At 53.7% G+C, this 18853-nt stretch overlaps 1 protein-coding gene across 2 annotated transcripts in view; it reads left to right on the top strand.

Moving 5' to 3' along the window:
* The window catches only part of STK36 (serine/threonine kinase 36), a 104921-nt gene that overhangs the window by 59971 nt on the left and 26097 nt on the right, over positions 1-18853 (top strand). For both annotated transcript variants that reach the window (XM_066577137.1, XM_066577136.1), the window contains exons 11-15: positions 2159-2326; positions 3926-4011; positions 4094-4193; positions 5722-5848; positions 9456-9574. In XM_066577137.1, the coding sequence (XP_066433234.1) occupies positions 2159-2326; positions 3926-4011; positions 4094-4193; positions 5722-5848; positions 9456-9574 (600 nt within the window). The remainder of the gene's footprint in view (positions 1-2158; positions 2327-3925; positions 4012-4093; positions 4194-5721; positions 5849-9455; positions 9575-18853) is intronic.

Below are 18853 nucleotides of genomic sequence, written 5' to 3'. Positions count from 1 at the left end.
CCGTCTCCATGGCGCCGACCAAAGCTGCCTTCTCCCTGGATTAGACCCACTTGCGCTGTCTGCCCTCTTCTGTCCGGCTCCGGCGTGCTCGCGCCGCACAGGTCTTCTGCGCATGACGGGGACGCCAGCACCGGAGGGGGTAAGTGTATAACTTCTGTATGGCCAATATTTAATGCACGATGTATATTACAAAGTGCATTAATATGGCCATACAGAAGTGCTTAACCTCACTTGCTATCGCGGGACAACCCCTTTAAGATTGGGACATCGAAATATCGATATATGGCTAATGCTTTGGCGATACTTTTCATCGATATTGTTATGTCCGCTATATCGGTAACATCGATAGTTTAAGGCGATATAATATCGATTTTTGTGAAGCAGAAACTCGTCTTCTCATTTAGTGACCATATTTTCTTTCTTTACATTCTGCCCCTTCCTTTGTGTTGGCACAGGATGTAGTTTTGTTCGAGGCACCAATGAACTTCTAAACAAGTTCTAGAAACTTTTGGAAAGTGTGAGGTGACTCTTTGTCACCAATAAGGTTTGTTTCAGGCAAAACGACTCTCAGAAAAAGTGGCGTCTTAGGCCCTGTTTCCACCTGCGTTTGTTCATCGCGTCAGATGCAAGTTTTTCTAAATGAAAGCATATCCACATGCAGATGAAGGGCTGCGCTGAACGTACGAAGGTCACGTCCAAAAAGGAAACGCAACATGTCGTGCGTTCAGCATCTAACGCGAACGCAGTGCCCATAGAAAAGATAGGAGACCCATCTAACGCAATTAGAATTACGTTTGGGGGCACTGCGTTCACGTTGCCAGGCCCTGCATTGTTTACAAGTTGCCATGGAGACCGTTGGTCCCTCAGCGGCAACTTGAAAAAATGCAGGGCACGCTGCCCCACAAACACACAGAGATCATGCTCACATCTCATCAGGTCCAGTGGCCAGCTTCTGGCTTCCTTGTAGCTGGCAGGACCTTGTTTCAGGGTGTTTTGTTGGCTCATTAAATAACGATTATTGGGCCAATGATAAAAAAAACTTATTTTCATATACCTCATTTTGATTGTTTCATCTGTAATTTTTTATTTTCATTTGTACTTTAATTTATTTTCATGATGTTATTAATTGTTATAAGCTAATAATAAATTCAACAGCTTAAAGTTTTAAAAGAAAACTATAATTTTTTTTGTTGATTTTGCTTTATTACCCCTAGACCTGTTTTATTTTTATACAGCATTTGAAAAAGTCGATATATCGAAATATCAATAGTTTTCCACTGATATGTTATAATAATCGATAGTATCGACTATCGCTGAACAAACTATCGACTATCAATAATTTTGTGTCGATGTCCCAACCCTACTACTTGTTAAGGAGGGAGGGGGACAGCTGTGTACTGTACAGGTGATTACATGTAGAGGAGGGAGGGGGCGGCTCTGTACTGTACAGTTGATTACATGTAGAGTAGGCGGATGGCTCTGTACTGTACAGGTAATTACATGTAGAGGAGGGAGGGGACGGCTCTGTACTGTACGGGTGATTACATGTAGAGGAGGGTGGACGGCTCTGTACTGTACAGGTGATTACATGTAGGGGAGGGGGGACGGCTCAGTACTGTACAGGTGATTACATGTAGGGGAGGGGGGACGGCTCAGTACTGTACAGGTGATTACATGTAGAGGAGGGGGGGACCCTTCTGTACTGTACAGGTGATTACATGTAGAGGAGGGGGGCTCTGTACTGTACAGGTGATTACATGTAGAGGGGGGGGATGGCTCTGTACTGTACAGGTGATTACATGTAGAGGAGGGGGGGGACGCTTCTGTACTGTACAGGTGATTACATGTAGAGGAGGGAGGGGGACGACTGTACTGTACAGGTGATTACATGTAGAGGAGGGAGGGGCATGGCTCTGTACTGTATAGGTGATTACATGTAGAGGAGGGGGGACGGCTCTGTACTGTACAGGTGATTACATGTAGAGAAGGGGGACAGCTCTATACTGTACATGTGATTACATGTAGAGTAGGGGGGGACGGCTCTTTACTGTACAGATGATTACATGTAGAGGAGGGGTGGGGGGCGGCTCTGTACTGTACAGTTGATTACATAGGGGGGCTGTTACTGGCATTAGTTGATTAGTTCTTGTCTGCACAGGTGTCACTGGAAGCCGTATCTCGCCTGCGCCCGGCTCTACGCATCACTTGTAACCTCTTGTCTTCTGGCTGTGACCCGCAACTTCTTTCACACCTTTGTGTAGAATTACAGATTCCTCATTTTGTCCTGCAATTTATACATCAATCCCTGGAAGCCGGGGTCAATCAGGTGAGCACGAGCAGGTTGTGTATCTGTAGGTGCAGCCGGGGAAAGCACTCACATGTTGTGGGCATATCTGTAGTGGGGGGTGTTGGATGCAACAGGAAACAGAGGTGGTTAGGGTTAGGTGACACCATAAGATAGGAAATCTGGGCGTGGACACATCACCTATCAATATATACAGGAGATTCACTTCTCTATGTATAACACAGGTTATGAGTCCATAGTCACAATTTGTATAGGCAAAAATTAAATCTGGAAAGGTGTGAGCAGCCGGGAAACTGAGTGAGCCGATACCTTATGCCTATGAAGATGGTCTTGGATGATTCTTTCTGCAGACCCCACACTAATCTTGACATTTTGGGCAAGATTGTGAATGGTTATGCGACGATTTTCCAAAATAGTGGCCTCCAATTGCTGAATGGTGTGTTCATCGATAGCAGTGTGGGGTCGCCCTGGAATTGAAGCCATTTCCACCGAAGTCCGACCACATTTGAATGGACTATGCCAGTTCTTCACTACGTCATATGATAGGGAATCCTCCCCATAAACCTCTTTCATCTCATCGAAAGTCTCCCTTGGTGTGCGGCCTTTCCAGTAAAGGAACTTGATGACTGCTCTGTATTCCACTGGGTCCATTATCAGACCTTGCACTGCTTCAGCACCTGTAAAATAAAGACCGTTATCAGTTCAGAGTTGCAAATTGGCACGTTACCTATAGAGACTTACATCATTGCACAAGTGCAGTTGCAGCATCCTGCGATAAAAAGAAGTGGCTCAGTGGAAATCTTGAAGAACCTTACCCCCTGTAACGCCCCACATAAGTCAAAGTTCATAACCACATAAATAACATGTATTCTCCAAGTACCTGGACCTGTAGAAAGAGGCTATTCTGCTATATACTCTGCTGAAACCAGTTGTGTCACGGGTCACACAGCACAGCCTCCAGACCACTTACCGGCTTCCACTGACGTTATGTACAGAATTCCTGTTGTTCAGCGTGCAGCACATCGCTGCTGACAAGACGTACGTGGAGGCCAGGTGAGCTCAGACCTATCCTGAGCATCTGCCGGTCAAACACACTTAGTCTGCTCCATGCATACCAGTGCATTGTCTGCACTCTCCCTGCATGAAGCCTCTTATATCCTACTGTCCCTCACCATAATATTACATCCAATCACCACATTCCAAACTTATTTGTTTTAGTGACTGCCACCCAGTAGTAAAGAGAGAAGGGCTGGGAGTACAAAGATGGCATCAGATGTGGACGGCAGCCATGGTATCTAGTCGAGAAGTCAGGCTTGTAAGCAGATGAGCATGGACCGTTCTGTTTTTTTTTAATGATCTGGGGGCGTTATCGCAGGGTATTTTGTGCTGTCAGACCAAAAGTGTCGCGAAACTCTTAATCATGGATCGTATCTGATCACATACTGCATGTAAAACAGTTGTCCGGATGGTGAGAGATAAGATTAGACGGTCATCATTGCCATCAATCATCCCCAACTACAGAAACACACCGTGTACAGCTCTGTGTAGTCAGCAGTAAGTACGGCGCATCCTGGTATCTGTTCCTCTGTGTAACGCGCTGTCCTTGTTCTCCACATACAGGGCTCCTGGGACGCCTCCTTCCTGGCTGATCTGTTTGCACTGCTGAATTCTTATTACTGTTTTTGGGGACTTCCTGACTCTTCCAGGTGAGATTTCCAGGTGATTATTTTTACCTTTCCTTGGGTTTAGCTCCTTGTCAGTCTGATGTCACCCTCCGCTGTGTTCCAGGGAACTGCAGGCGTGCTCAGGTGACTTCCTGCAGGTGATGGATAAGCTGCTGGGCTTCCCGAACCGGACAGAAGACTTGGTACTGGAGCAGAGTTTACAGGTGAAGCCTCATCTGCTATTTTGGCTTAATCCTTGTCAGAGTCATCACTGTAAGGGCTCCTTCACACTGGCGAGTGTGATATCGCCGTGGGAAAATCGCGGCAATATCATATGTGCTCATGCGATGTCTAAGCGTCAGTGATGCTTTTTCCTGGAAAATAAGCTGTCATTGCATTGCTGCCACTTGCGGTTTTCTCATTTGATAGACGACAATAGGAGTTTCTAATTTTAAAAACGCATCACACGAACTTTGCCAGTTCGTGCGCTGTGATGCAATAAATTGGAGGGGGAAAAAACACGCAAAACACAAAAAAAATTATAGGGAATGCATCGATTTCCAAATCTTGCAACATCGCATGAGAGAAAAAATCGCAAATGTGAATGAAGTCATTGAAAAGTATGTGAGTCATAATTCAGCATTCAGCAATTTTTGCGCAATGCGAGAGTGCAAGATTTGCTCACAAGTGTGAAGGCAGCTTAAGGGCTCATGTCTATGACCGTGTTTTCACCGCATATTGCGCGTGTGCTACATGGACACGTAATACGTGGTGAATGTAGTCAATGGATTTTCATTGATCTATCCACATGTGCATGCAGACACTGCGTATCGATGCACACAAGAAATAGATTGCAGCATGATCTGTTTCTCTGCATAGCATGCAGCGCGAGCCCTATACATTGGTATAGGTAGAGTATGAAACTAATGTTTACAAAATCGGTAAAACGCTGCAGGGGAACCCGCAGCGTTTTACACATATGCCCGTTGATAGGAGCCCTAAGACCACACGAGCACATGCGTATTTGCATGAGTGTACCATTTTTGCGGAGTGAAAAAAGGCTTTTTCATGCGCACATCATCATATTTCACTGTACTTTATACACCCCCAAGGCATGTTCATTTGCACATGGAAAATAAAGATGCACTGATTGAAATGGATAATTAGTCTTAATCAGCGCGCAAAATATGGAAAAGTGAACAAACCCATTGAAGGCAATTAAAATGAAGAAAGTCCAGCGTTGCGTTAAAAGCTTTGAGTATTTATTAAATGATCCAGGCAGACAGAAAGGAACATGTGCCATCTTAAATGTTTCAGGTAAGGATGTTGCCCTCAATCATAGACTTAGCGTTTCTCCACTGAAATCAATGGCTTCTATTCTTTGCATATTAGGCATACAAATATGCACATTTAAAGGCCGCCATAAACACTGGATAGAAGTAGGTTGATGTACAGTCATCTCAACAATTGTTGCACGGAGGCATCCATATTGGCTGTTAGTCAACTGAACTAGCCGTTCATGTTCACTAACCCCAGGCAACAAAACTTTCAGGAAAGCTAGTTTCTCGTCCATGATTGATTAGCTGAAAACTTCAAACTCAGCTGTCAAGACAATGGCGGTCTGTCAGCAGTCAGTTGAAGCAGTCACTTGTTAAATCTCACTCAACGCTTGTTGCGGGTGAAGTTGTCCATTTCGATCAGATTTACTCCGTTGGGTATGGGCACCTTTAACTCTTGCCATTTGTTTTCCAGTGTCTGGTGACTCTGAGTGACAGTACCAACAGCAAGCGGCCAGAAGACTGCGCTCTGCTATGCCAGAGTCTCCTGTCCAAGTATATCCGTGTCCTGGACCAGATCATTGAGAGATCCCAGCCAACAGGTGACCTCGCTGATGTTCTTATGTACCAACATGCCAGGATTTTTTTAAAATTCATTTTATTGAAAATTAAGTAGCATAAGGAGCATACAGTCATAGACAGGTGCAGCACATAAGTAATACACATCACTGTATAATTACATTGGTAGGGAGTTTCAGTCACCCTGATACATCAAAAATAACAGATTAATACTTTAAAGTCTGATCAGATAAGCAAGCCAAATCCCAGAGGCCACAGGTCCCGCTCCAGAACGTGCATCCACTTGGGAGCCCGCTGAAGCCCCAGAATATATGAAGACATTAATTGTGGTGACTATAACGTGAGGGGGGAATCCCACCACAGACCCCACACTTCATCATATTTCTCAGGACACTTGCGTCCCTTGTAGACAATATAATATGGTGGCTTTCTCCAGCTGTGATATGTCCGCTAGGAGGAGTAGTAGTGAGTTGGCTTTCTCCAGCCGTGTTGTGGCCGCTAGGAGTACTAGTAGTGAAGTAACTGTCTCCAGCTGTGATGTGGCCGCTAGGAGTAGAAGTAGTGAAGTAACTCTCTCCAGCTGTGATGTGGCCGCTAGGAGTAGTAGTAATGAGGTGGCTTTTCTCCAGCTGTGATGTGGCCGCTAGGAGGAGTAGTAGTGGGGTGGCTTTCTCCAGCTATAATGTAGACTCTAGGAGAAGTGCTAGTAAAGTAACTCTCTTAAGCTGTGATGTTGTCCGCTAGGAGGAGTAGTAGTGAGGTGGCCTTCTCCAGCTGTGATGTGTCCGCTGGGAGTAGTAATAGTGAGTTGTCTCTCTCCAGCTGTGATGTGGTTGCTAGGAGTAGTAGTAGTAAAGTAACTCTCTCCAGCTGTGATGTGGCTGCTAGGAGTAGTAGTAGTGAGGTAGCTCTCTGCAGCTGTAATGTGGCCACTAGGAGTAGTAGTAGTTGTGAAGTGGCTCTCTCCAGCTGTAATGTGGCTACTAGGAGTAATGGTAGTGAAGTAACTCTCTTCACCTCTGATGTTGTCCGCTAGGAGTAGTAGTAGTGAAGTAACTCTCCAGCTGTTATGTTGCCGCTATTAGTAGTAGTAGCGAGGTAGCTCTCTGCAGCTGTAATGTGGCCACTAGGAGTAGTAGTAGTTGTGAAGTGGCTCTCTCCAGCTGTAATGTGGCTACTAGGAGTAGTGGTAGGGAAGTAACTCTCTTCACCTCTGATGTTGTCCGCTAGGAGTAGTAGTAGTGAAGTAACTCTCCAGCTGTTATGTTGCCGCTATTAGTAGTAGTAGTGAGGTGGCTTTCTCCTGCTGTGATGTGTTCGCTAGGAGTAGTAGTAGTGAGGTGGCTTTCTCCAGCTGTGATGTGGCAGCTAGGAGTAGTAGTAGTGAAGTAACTCTCTCCAGCTGTGATGTGGCCGCTAGGAGTAGTAGTAGTGAGGTGGCTCTCTCCAGCTGTGATGTGGCTGCTAGGAGTAGTAGTAGTAAAGTAACTCTCTCCAGCTGTGATGTGGCCGCTAGGAGAAGTAGTAGTGAGGTGGCTCTCTCCAGCTGTAATGTGGCCGCTAGTAGTAGTAGTAGTAGTGAAGCGACATTCTCCAGCTGTGATGTGGCCGCAAGGAGTAGTAGTAGTGAAGCGACATTCTACAGCTGTGATGTGGCCGCTAGGAGTAGTAGTAGTGAAGCAACCTTCTCCAGCTGTGATGTGGCCGCTAGGAGTAGTAGTAGTGAAGCGACTTTCTCCAGCTGTGATGTGGCCGCTAGGAGTAGTAGTAGTGAAGCGACTTTCTCCAGCTGTGATGTGGCCGCTAGGAGTAGTAGTAGTGAAGCGACTTTCTCCAGCTGTGATGTGGCCGCTAGGAGTAGTAGTAGTGAAGCGACTTTCTCCAGCTGTGATGTGGCCGCTAGGAGTAGTAGTAGTGAAGCGACTTTCTCCAGCTGTGATGTGGCCGCTAGGAGTAGTAGTAGTGAAGTAACTCTCCAGCTGTAATGTGTCCGCTAGGAGGATTAATAGTGATGTGGCTTTTTCCAGCTGTGATGTGGCCGCTAGGATTAGTAGTAGTAGTAGTAGTGAGGTGGCTTTCTCCAGCTGTAATGTGGCCACTAGGAGTAGTACTAGTGAAGTAACTCTCTTCAGCTGTGATGTGGCCGCAGGATATTGTAAGCCACCACGACTCTAGCTTATTTGCAGCTGGAGAGACCCCTCCTGATACTCTATCTCAGTCCTCTGCTGTGCATTCTAACAGTTTCTGCCTGACCCTCACTCAAGCAGCAGCCACCCGTCAAGATGGAGGAAGGGCCGTCGCTCCATCTTCAGAACTCCCTCACTAGGCTCCACGGCATTCAAGGTGTCCCCAGCAGTGTCCCGGTCCTGCTGCCGCTCACCTCACAGGCTGCGTTGCAGTCTTCCACCGGCAGGACTAGTGAGTACCTGCCAGTGTCCACCACGTGCCTCCGCAGGCTCTCAGGTGAAGTTGGGGGAGGTGCCGCTCTGCACCCGATGCCCAGCTCCCCACCGGTATCGCAGAGCTTACCCGCCAAGTGCCTCAGGGGTGATCAGCGGTCTTCAGCGCTGCCCCTTCTGCCGCCATCCTTCACATGTGATGGTCCCCAGTCCCAGGCTCCCAGCTTCACGCTCAGATTAGCTCAGGAGCCTACCTGGAATGCCGCTGTCATGCCCCCTGGTACCAGGGTACTAGCAGGGTGCCTATGTAAGGTTGTAGTGCCTCAGGGAAGGAAGAATGTAGCAGTATTAGCTGGGTCTCCACAGAGCTCCTCTTAGGTGCATCTAAACTTCATGGCCGCTTTGCGAGCCCCCCTCACGGATTTTTGTTTATAGGGCTAGAATTATTGTAAATTCGTACTAACAGCGCGTTCATCCACCTTTAACAGAAGAGCATTTCTGGCATTTATATGTCTGAAATGTATTAATCTGTTTTCATTATGAACACACCTACACCTCCTATTTGTAATTCTTTTGTTTTCTTAATTTCGTATTTCTTTAAATTTAAAACAGATTTATTTTTCAAGGGAAGATTGTGTTTTGTTTTTTCCCACACTATTTTTTAAATCTCAGGGGGAGAGGAAGGAGGAACTTCAAAATGCAATCAATTGACCGCTGGCATACTGCACTGAACTACATATATAGTGTAGTGTGCATATGATAGCAGGATCTATAAAATTGGGAGGTCTGTTGATGGTCTCTGGCTGCCATGGCAACCCATTGACATTGCATTGGGGGGTGTCAATGAATGGCATTCTGAGCCCCTCACTTTGTAAACAGCTTAGATACCAGGGTCACTATTGACCGCAGAACCTAAGGGTATAAACGGCCATGATCAGAAACTGCTGCGCTTTTTGTGGCGCGGGCCCCCCCCGTGCCGGGCTGCACATTTCTTTCTGTATAAAGGCTCATTTACAAGTTTAGAGCCGGTTAGTGACTGTCATGAAAAGACGCATGGGCACTCACTAACAGGTCAGAATGTATGGACAGTATCAGCTGACTGCTGGGGTCACATGATGTGTATAGGTCACATGACTGACATCATGTTAAAGGGCTTACTGTGGAGTGTATTGTGGTCATACATCAGAGAAATGGGCTGTCAGTACTGAGGTCCTTACTTTTCTGTCACCAGGTTTTGAAGAGTTTTCTACAAAGAACAACACCGGCTGCTCATCCCATCTTTATACCCGGGTCCTTGCTGCATTGTGTGACCTCCCTGCATCGACAGAGCAACGACTCCTCCGGGAAAAGGTTCTGTCACTTTTTCTATCCTGAAGACTTTCGTGTTTTCTTTTCTCCCTCTCGTGTTGCTTCTCCCTTCTCACTCTATCGTCCCTCGCGCTGCCTTTCTCTTTTCGCGCTCTCATCCCTTGCTCGGCCTCGTCCTTTCTTTCGTTCCTTGCGCTGCCTCATCCCTTTTCTCGCTCCCTCTCTCGTCCATTGCGCTGCCTCGTCCCTTTTCTCATGCTCTCTCATCCCTTGCGCTGCCTAGTCCCTTATCTCGCTCTCTCTTTCGTCCCTGGCCCTGCCTCGTCGCTTCTCTTGCTCTCTTGTCCCTTGCCCTGCCTCATCCTTCTCAGGCTCTCTCTCTCGTGCCTTGCACTGCCTTGTCCCTTCTTTTGCTATCTCGATTTCTCTCGTCCCTTGCGCTACCTGTCCCTTCTTTCGCTCTCTCTTGTCACCTGCCCTGCCTCGTCCCTTCTCTCGCTCTCTGTCTGGTCCCTTGCCCTGTCTCGTTCTTTTCTCTCTGGTCCCTTGCCCTGCCTCGTTCCTTCTCTCACTTACTCTCACATCCCTTGCGCTGTCTCATCCCTTCTCTCGTGCTCTATCTCGTCCCTTGCGCTGCTTGGTCCCTTCTCTTGCGCTCTCTCTCGTCCTTTGCCCTGCTCCGTCCCTTCTCTCGCTCTCTCTCTCGTCCTTTGCGCTACCTGTCCCTTCTTTCGCTTTCTCTCTCATCCCTTGCGCTGGCTCGTCCTCTCGCGCTCTCTCGCTCGTTCCTTGCCTTGCCTCGTCCCTTGTCTCGCACTCTCTCTTGTCCCTTGCGCTGCCTTGTCCCTTCTCTCATGTTTTTTGCGCGGCCTTGTCCCTGCTCTTGCACTGCCTCGTCCCTTCTCTCGTGCTCTCTGCTCCCTTGCACTGCCTCGTCCCTTCTCTCGCGCTCTCTCTCGTCCCTGGCACTGCCTCGTTCCTTCTCTCGCACTCTCTCGTCTGTTGCGCTGCCTTATCCCTTCTCTCGCATTCTCTCTCGTACCTTCTGCTGCCTCATCCCTTCTCTCGCGCTCTCTCGTCCCTTGCGCTGCCTTGTCCCTTCTTTCACGCTCTCTCGTCCCTTGCCCTGCCTTGTCCTTCTCACGTGCTCCCTCTCATCCCTTGCCTTGCTGCATCCCTTCTCTCGCTCTCTCTCGTCCCTTGCGCTACCTGTCCTTTTTTTCGCTCTCTTTTATCCCTTGCGCTGCCTGGTCCTTCTCTCGCGCTCTCTCTCTCTCATTCCATGCCCTGCCTCGTCCCTTCTCCGGCTATCTCGCTTTCTTTCGCTCTTCCCTTGCGCTGCCTGTCCCTTCTTTCTCTATCTTTCGCTCATCCCTTGCGATGCCTCGTCCTTCTCCCACGCTCTCTCTCTCGTTCCTTGCCCTGCCTCATCCCTTCTCTCGCACTCTCTCCTGTCCCATGCGCTGCCTTGTCCTTCTCTTGCACTCACTCTCTCGTTCCTTGCCCTGCCTCGTCCCTTCTCTCGCACTCTCTCTTGTCCATTGCCCTGCCTTGTCCTTCTCTCGCGCTCTCTCTCGTCCCTTGCCGTGCGGCGTCCCTTCTCTCGCTCTCTCACTCTCTTGTCCCTTGCGCTACCTGTCCTTTCTTTCGCTCTCTCTCATCCCTTGCGCTGCCTTGTCCTTCTCTCGCACTCTCTCTCGTCCCTTGCGCTGCCTCGTCCCTTCTCGCGCTCTCTCTCGTCCCTTGCCCTGCCTCATCCCTTCTCTCGCACTCTCTCTTGTCCCTTGCACTGCCTCGTCCCTTCTCTCGCACTCTTTCTCGTTCCTTGCCCTGCCTCGTCCCTTCTCTCGCTCTCTCTCGTCCGTTGCACCGCCTCGTCCCTTCTCTCGCTCTCCCTCTCTTGTGCCTTGTACTGCCTTGTTCCTTCTCTCGCTCTCTCATCCCTTGTGCTGCCTCGTCCCTTCTCTCTCTCTCTCATCCCTTGCGCTGCCTCGTCCCTTCTCTCTCTCTCTCATCCCTTGCGCTGCCTCGTCCCTTCTCTCTCTCTCTCATCCCTTGCGCTGCCTCGTCCCTTCTCTCGCTCTCTCATCCCTTGCGCTGCCTCGTCCCTTCTCTCGCTCTCTTATCCCTTGCGCTGCCTCGTCCCTTCTCTCGCTCTCTCATCCCTTGCGCTGCCTCGTCCCTTCTCTCGCTCTCTCATCCCTTGCGCTGCCTCGTCCCTTCTCTCGCTCTCTCATCCCTTGCGCTGCCTCGTCCCTTCTCTCGCTCTCTCATCCCTTGCGCTGCCTCGTCCCTTCTCTCGCTCTCTCATCCCTTGCGCTGCCTCGTCCCTTCTCTCGCTCTCTCATCCCTTGCGCTGCCTCGTCCCTTCTCTCGCTCTCTCATCCCTTGCGCTGCCTCGTCCCTTCTCTCGCTCTCTCATCCCTTGCGCTGCCTCGTCCCTTCTCTCGCTCTCTCATCCCTTGCGCTGCCTCGTCCCTTCTCTCGCTCTCTCTCGTCCCTTGCCCTGCCTCGTCCCTTCTCTCGCTCTCTCTCGTCCCTTGCCCTGCCTCGTCCCTTCTCTCGCTCTCTCTCGTCCCCTTTGTGTTACCTCGTCCCTTCTCGCGCTCTCTCTGGTCCCTTGCACTGCCTCGTCCCTTCTCTCGCTCTTTCTCATCCCTTGCCCTGCCTCGTCCCTTCTCTCGCTCTCTCTCATCCCTTGCCCTGCCTCGTCCCTTCTCTCGCTCTCTCTCATCCCTTGCCCTGCCTCGTCCCTTCTCTCGCTCTCTCTCTCTCGTCCCATGCCCTGCCTCGTCCCTTCTCTCGCTCTCATCCCTTGCCCTGCCTCGTCCCTTCTCTCGCTCTCTCTCGTCCCTTGCCCTGCCTCGTCCCTTCTCTCGCTCTCTCTCGTCCCTTGCCCTGCCTCGTCCCTTCTCTCGCTCTCTCTCGTCCCTTGCCCTGCCTCGTCTCTTCTCTCGCTCTCTCTCGTCCCTTGCCCTGCCTCGTCCCTTCTCTCGCTCTCTCTCGTCCCTTGCCCTGCCTCGTCCCTTCTCTCGCTCTCTCTCGTCCCTTCTCTCGCTCTCTCTCGTCCCTTCTCTCGCTCTCTCTCGTCCCTTCTCTCGCTCTCTCTCGTCCCTTCTCTCGCTCTCTCTCGTCCCTTCTCTCGCTCTCTCTCGTCCCTTCTCTCGCTCTCTCTCGTCCCTTCTCTCTCTCTCGTCCCTTCTCTCGCTCTCTCTCGTCCCTTCTCTCGCTCTCTCTCGTCCCTTCTCTCGCTCTCTCTCGTCCCTTCTCTCGCTCTCTCTCGTCCCTTCTCTCGCTCTCTCTCGTCCCTTCTCTCGCTCTCTCTCGTCCCTTCTCTCGCTCTCTCTCTTCCCTTGCCCTGCCTCGTCCCTTCTCTCGCTCTCTCTCTTCCCTTGCCCTGCCTCGTCCCCTCTCTCGCTCTCTCTCTTCCCTTGCCCTGCCTCGTCCCTTCTCTCGCTCTCTCTCGTCCCTTGCCCTGCCTCGTCCTTTCTCTCTCTCTCTCTCGTCCCTTGCCCTGCCTCGTCCTTTCTCTCTCTCTCTCTCGTCCCTTGCGCTGCCTCGTGCCTTCTCTCGCTCGCTCTCGTCCCTAGCGCTGCCTGGTGTCTTCTCTCGCTCGCTCTCATCCCTTGCCCGGCCTCGTGTCTTCTCTCGCTCTCTCTCATCCCTTGCCCGGCCTCGTCCCTTCTCTCGCTCTCTCTCGTCCCTTGCCCGGCCTCGTCCCTTCTCTCGCTCTCTCTCGTCCCTTCGCCGGCCTCGTCCCTTCTCTCGCTCTCTCTCATCCCTGGGGCTCCCTCGTCCCTTCTCTCGCTCTCTCTCGTCCCTTGCCCTGCCTCGTCCCTTCTCTCGCTCTCTCTCGTCCCTTGCCCTGCCTCGTCCCTTCTCTCGCTCTCTCTCGTCCCTTGCCCTGCCTCGTCCCTTCTCTCGCTCTCTCTCGTCCCTTGCCCTGCCTCGTCCCTTCTCTCGCTCTCTCTCGTCCCTTGCCCTGCCTCGTCCCTTCTCTCGCTCTCTCTCGTCCCTTGCCCTGCCTCGTCCCTTCTCTCGCTCTCTCTCGTCCCTTGCCCTGCCTCGTCCCTTCTCTCGCTCTCTCTCGTCCCTTGCCCTGCCTCGTCCCTTCTCTCGCTCTCTCTCGTCCCTTGCGCTGCCTCGTCCCTTCTCTCGCTCTCTCTCGTCCCTTGCGCTGCCTCGTCCCTTCTCTCGCTCTCTCTCGTCCCTTGCCCTGCTTCGTCCCTTCTCTCGCTCTCTCTCGTCCCTTTTCTTGCTTACTCTTATTCTCACGTCCCTTGCGCTGCCTCGTCCCTTCTCTCGCTCTCTCTCGTCCCTTCTCTCGCTCTCTCTCGTCCCTTCTCTCGCTCTCTCTCGTCCCTTGCCCTGCCTCGTCCCTTCTCTCGCTCTCTCTCGTCCCTTGCCCTGCCTCGTCCTTTCTCTCGCTCTCTCTCGTCCCTTGCCCTGCCTCGTCCCTTCTCTCGCTCTCTCTCGTCCCTTGCGCTGCCTCGTGCCTTCTCTCGCTCTCTCTCATCCCTAGCGCTGCGTGGTGTCTTCTCTCGCTCGCTCTCGTCCCTTGCCCGGCCTCGTGTCTTCTCTCGCTCGCTCTCGTCCCTTGCCCGGCCTCGTCCCTTCTCTCGCTCTCTCTCGTCCCTTCGCCGGCCTCGTCCCTTCTCTCGCTCTCTCTCGTCCCTTCGCCGGCCTCGTCCCTTCTCTCGCTCTCTCTCGTCCCTTCGCCGGCCTCGTCCCTTCTCTCGCTCTCTCTCGTCCCTTCGCCGGCCTCGTCCCTTCTCTCGCTCTCTCTCGTCCCTTCGCCGGCCTCGTCCCTTCTCTCGCTCTCTCTCGTCCCTTCGCCGGCCTCGTCCCTTCTCTCGCTCTCTCTCGTCCCTTCGCCGGCCTCGTCCCTTCTCTCGCTCTCTCTCGTCCCTTCGCCGGCCTCGTCCCTTCTCTCGCTCTCTCTCGTCCCTTCGCTGGCCTCGTCCCTTCTCTCGCTCTCTCTGGTCCCTTCGCCGGCCTCGTCCCTTCTCTCGCTCTCTCTGGTCCCTTCGCCGGCCTCGTCCCTTCTCTCGCTCTCTCTCGTCCCTTCGCCGGCCTCGTCCCTTCTCTCGCTCTCTCTCGTCCCTTCGCCGGCCTCGTCCCTTCTCTCGCTCTCTCTCGTCCCTTCGCCGGCCTCGTCCCTTCTCTCGCTCTCTCTCGTCCCTTGCCCTGCCTCGTCCCTTCTCTCGCTCTCTCTCGTCCCTTGCCCTGCCTCGTCCCTTCTCTCGCTCTCTCTCGTCCCTTGCCCTGCCGCGTCCCTTTTCTCGCATTCTCTCTTGTCCCTTGCACTGCCTTGTCCTTTTTCTTGCGCGCTCTCTCGTCCCCTTTCTGTTACCTCGTCCCTTCTCGTGCTCTCTCTCGTCCCTTGCCCTGCCTCGTCCCTTCTCTCGCTCTCTCTCGTCCCTTGCCCTGCCTCGTCCCTTCTCTCGCCCCTTGCCCTGCCTCTTCCCTTCTCTCGCTCTCTCTCGCCCCTTGCCCTGCCTCGTCCCTTCTCTCGCTCTGTCTCGTCCCTTGCCCTGCCTCGTCCCTTCTCTCGCTCTGTCTCGTCCCTTGCCCTGCCTCGTCCCTTCTCTCGCTCTGTCTCTTCCCTTGCCGTGCCTCGTCCCTTCTCTCGCTCTGTCTCGTGCCTTGCCCTGCCTCGTCCCTTCTCTCGCTCTGTCTCGTGCCTTGCCTTGCCTCGTCCATTCTCTCTCTCTCTTTCGTCCCTTGCCCTGCCTCGTCCCTTCTCTCGCTCTCTCTCTTCCCTTGCCCTGCCTCGTCCCTTCTCTCGCTCTCTCTCTTCCCTTGCCCTGCCTCGTCCCTTCTCTCGCTCTCTCTCTTTCCCTGCCCTGCCTCGTCCCTTCTCTCGCTCTCACTCGCCCTTTTCTCACTTACTCTTACTCTCACGTCCCTTGCGCTGCCTCATCCCTTCTCTCGCATTCTCTCTTGTCCCTTGCGCTGAGGATCCTTTCTCTTGCGCTCTCTCTTGTCCCTTGCGCTGCTTTGTCCCTCGTCTCACGTTCTCTCGTCCCCTTTGCGCTGCCTCGTCTTTTTTCTCTCGCGCTCTCTGGTCCCTTGCACTGCCTCGTCCCTTCTCTCGTGCTCTGTCTGGTCCCTTGCACTGGCTCGTCCCTTCTCACGTGCCCTTTCGTCCCTTGCGCTGCCTTGTCCCTTCTTTCAATCTCTCTCTCATCCCTTGCGCAGCCTCATCCCTTCTCTCACGCTCGCTCTCTCTCGTCCCTTGCCCTGCTGCGTCCCTTCTCTCGCTCTCTCTCGTCCCTTGCCCTGCCGCGTCCCTTTTCTCGCATTCTCTCTTGTCCCTTGCACTGCCTTGTCCTTTTTCTTGCGCGCTCTCTCGTCCCCTTTCTGTTACCTCGTCCCTTCTCGTGCTCTCTCTCGTCCCTTGCCCTGCCTCGTCCCTTCTCTCGCTCTCTCTCGTCCCTTGCCCTGCCTCGTCCCTTCTCTCGCTCTCTCTCGTCCCTTGCCCTGCCTCGTCCCTTCTCTCGCTCTCTCTCGTCCCTTGCCCTGCCTCGTCCCTTCTCTCGCTCTCTCTCGTCCCTTTTCTTGCTTACTCTTACCCTCACGTCCCTTGCGCTGCCTCATCCCTTCTCTCGCATTCTCTCTTGTCCCTTGCCCTGCCTCGTCCCTTCTCTCGCTCTCTCTCGTCCCTTGCCCTGCCTCGTCCCTTCTCTCGCTCTCTCTCGTCCCTTCTCTCGCTCTCTCTCTCGTCCCTTCTCTCGCTCTCTCTCGTCCCTTCTCTCGCTCTCTCTCGTCCCTTTTCTCGCTCTCTCTCGTCCCTTGCTCTGCCTCGTCCCTTCTCTCGCTCTGTCTCGTACCTTGCCCTGCCTCGTCCATTCTCTCGCTCTGTCTCGTACCTTGCCCTGCCTCGTCCATTCTCTCGCTCTGTCTCGTACCTTGCCCTGCCTCGTCCATTCTCTCGCTCTGTCTCGTACCTTGCCCTGCCTCGTCCATTCTCTCGCTCTGTCTCGTACCTTGCCCTGCCTCGTCCATTCTCTCGCTCTGTCTCGTACCTTGCCCTGCCTCGTCCATTCTCTCGCTCTGTCTCGTACCTTGCCCTGCCTCGTCCATTCTCTCGCTCTGTCTCGTACCTTGCCCTGCCTCGTCCCTTCTCTCGCTCTCTCTCTTCCCTTGCCCTGCCTCGTCTTTTCTCTCGCTCTCTTTCGTACCTTGCCCTGCCTTTTCCCTTCTCTCGCTCTCTCTCGTCCCTTGCCCTGCCTCGTCCCTTCTCTCGCTCTCTCTCGTCCCTTGCCCTGCCTCGTCCCTTCTCTCGCTCTCTCTCGTCCCTTGCCCTGCCTCGTCCCTTCTCTCGCTCTCTCTCGTCCCTTGCCCTGCCTCGTCCCTTCTCTCGCTCTCTCTCGTCCCTTGCCCTGCCTCGTCCCTTCTCTCGCTCTCTCTCGTCCCTTGCCCTGCCTCGTCCCTTCTCTCGCTCTCTCTCGTCCCTTGCCCTGCCTCGTCCCTTCTCTCGCTCTCTCTCGTCCCTTGCGCTGCCTCGTCCCTTCTCTCGCTCTCTCTCGTCCCTTGCGCTGCCTCGTCCCTTCTCTCGCTCTCTCTCGTCCCTTGCCCTGCTTCGTCCCTTCTCTCGCTCTCTCTCGTCCCTTTTCTTGCTTACTCTTATTCTCACGTCCCTTGCGCTGCCTCGTCCCTTCTCTCGCTCTCTCTCGTCCCTTCTCTCGCTCTCTCTCGTCCCTTCTCTCGCTCTCTCTCGTCCCTTGCCCTGCCTCGTCCCTTCTCTCGCTCTCTCTCGTCCCTTGCCCTGCCTCGTCCTTTCTCTCGCTCTCTCTCGTCCCTTGCCCTGCCTCGTCCCTTCTCTCGCTCTCTCTCGTCCCTTGCGCTGCCTCGTGCCTTCTCTCGCTCTCTCTCATCCCTAGCGCTGCGTGGTGTCTTCTCTCGCTCGCTCTCGTCCCTTGCCCGGCCTCGTGTCTTCTCTCGCTCGCTCTCGTCCCTTGCCCGGCCTCGTCCCTTCTCTCGCTCTCTCTCGTCCCTTCGCCGGCCTCGTCCCTTCTCTCGCTCTCTCTCGTCCCTTCGCCGGCCTCGTCCCTTCTCTCGCTCTCTCTCGTCCCTTCGCCGGCCTCGTCCCTTCTCTCGCTCTCTCTCGTCCCTTCGCCGGCCTCGTCCCTTCTCTCGCTCTCTCTCGTCCCTTCGCCGGCCTCGTCCCTTCTCTCGCTCTCTCTCGTCCCTTCGCCGGCCTCGTCCCTTCTCTCGCTCTCTCTCGTCCCTTCGCCGGCCTCGTCCCTTCTCTCGCTCTCTCTCGTCCCTTCGCCGGCCTCGTCCCTTCTCTCGCTCTCTCTCGTCCCTTCGCTGGCCTCGTCCCTTCTCTCGCTCTCTCTGGTCCCTTCGCCGGCCTCGTCCCTTCTCTCGCTCTCTCTGGTCCCTTCGCCGGCCTCGTCCCTTCTCTCGCTCTCTCTCGTCCCTTCGCCGGCCTCGTCCCTTCTCTCGCTCTCTCTCGTCCCTTCGCCGGCCTCGTCCCTTCTCTCGCTCTCTCTCGTCCCTTCGCCGGCCTCGTCCCTTCTCTCGCTCTCTCTCGTCCCTTGCCCTGCCTCGTCCCTTCTCTCGCTCTCTCTCGTCCCTTGCCCTGCCTCGTCCCTTCTCTCGCTCTCTCTCGTCCCTTGCCCTGCCGCGTCCCTTTTCTCGCATTCTCTCTTGTCCCTTGCACTGCCTTGTCCTTTTTCTTGCGCGCTCTCTCGTCCCCTTTCTGTTACCTCGTCCCTTCTCGTGCTCTCTCTCGTCCCTTGCCCTGCCTCGTCCCTTCTCTCGCTCTCTCTCGTCCCTTGCCCTGCCTCGTCCCTTCTCTCGCCCCTTGCCCTGCCTCTTCCCTTCTCTCGCTCTCTCTCGCCCCTTGCCCTGCCTCGTCCCTTCTCTCGCTCTGTCTCGTCCCTTGCCCTGCCTCGTCCCTTCTCTCGCTCTGTCTCGTCCCTTGCCCTGCCTCGTCCCTTCTCTCGCTCTGTCTCTTCCCTTGCCGTGCCTCGTCCCTTCTCTCGCTCTGTCTCGTGCCTTGCCCTGCCTCGTCCCTTCTCTCGCTCTGTCTCGTGCCTTGCCCTGCCTCGTCCATTCTCTCTCTCTCTTTCGTCCCTTGCCCTGCCTCGTCCCTTCTCTCGCTCTCTCTCTTCCCTTGCCCTGCCTCGTCCCTTCTCTCGCTCTCTCTCTTCCCTTGCCCTGCCTCGTCCCTTCTCTCGCTCTCTCTCTTTCCCTGCCCTGCCTCGTCCCTTCTCTCGCTCTCACTCGCCCTTTTCTCACTTACTCTTACTCTCACGTCCCTTGCGCTGCCTCATCCCTTCTCTCGCATTCTCTCTTGTCCCTTGCGCT

The sequence above is a fragment of the Eleutherodactylus coqui genome, chromosome 8 (genome assembly GCF_035609145.1).
Source record: "Eleutherodactylus coqui strain aEleCoq1 chromosome 8, aEleCoq1.hap1, whole genome shotgun sequence".
Taxonomy (NCBI): domain Eukaryota; kingdom Metazoa; phylum Chordata; class Amphibia; order Anura; family Eleutherodactylidae; genus Eleutherodactylus; species Eleutherodactylus coqui.
Note: the sequence above shows the minus strand (reverse complement) of the source record. Positions and strands in the feature narration are given on the sequence as shown.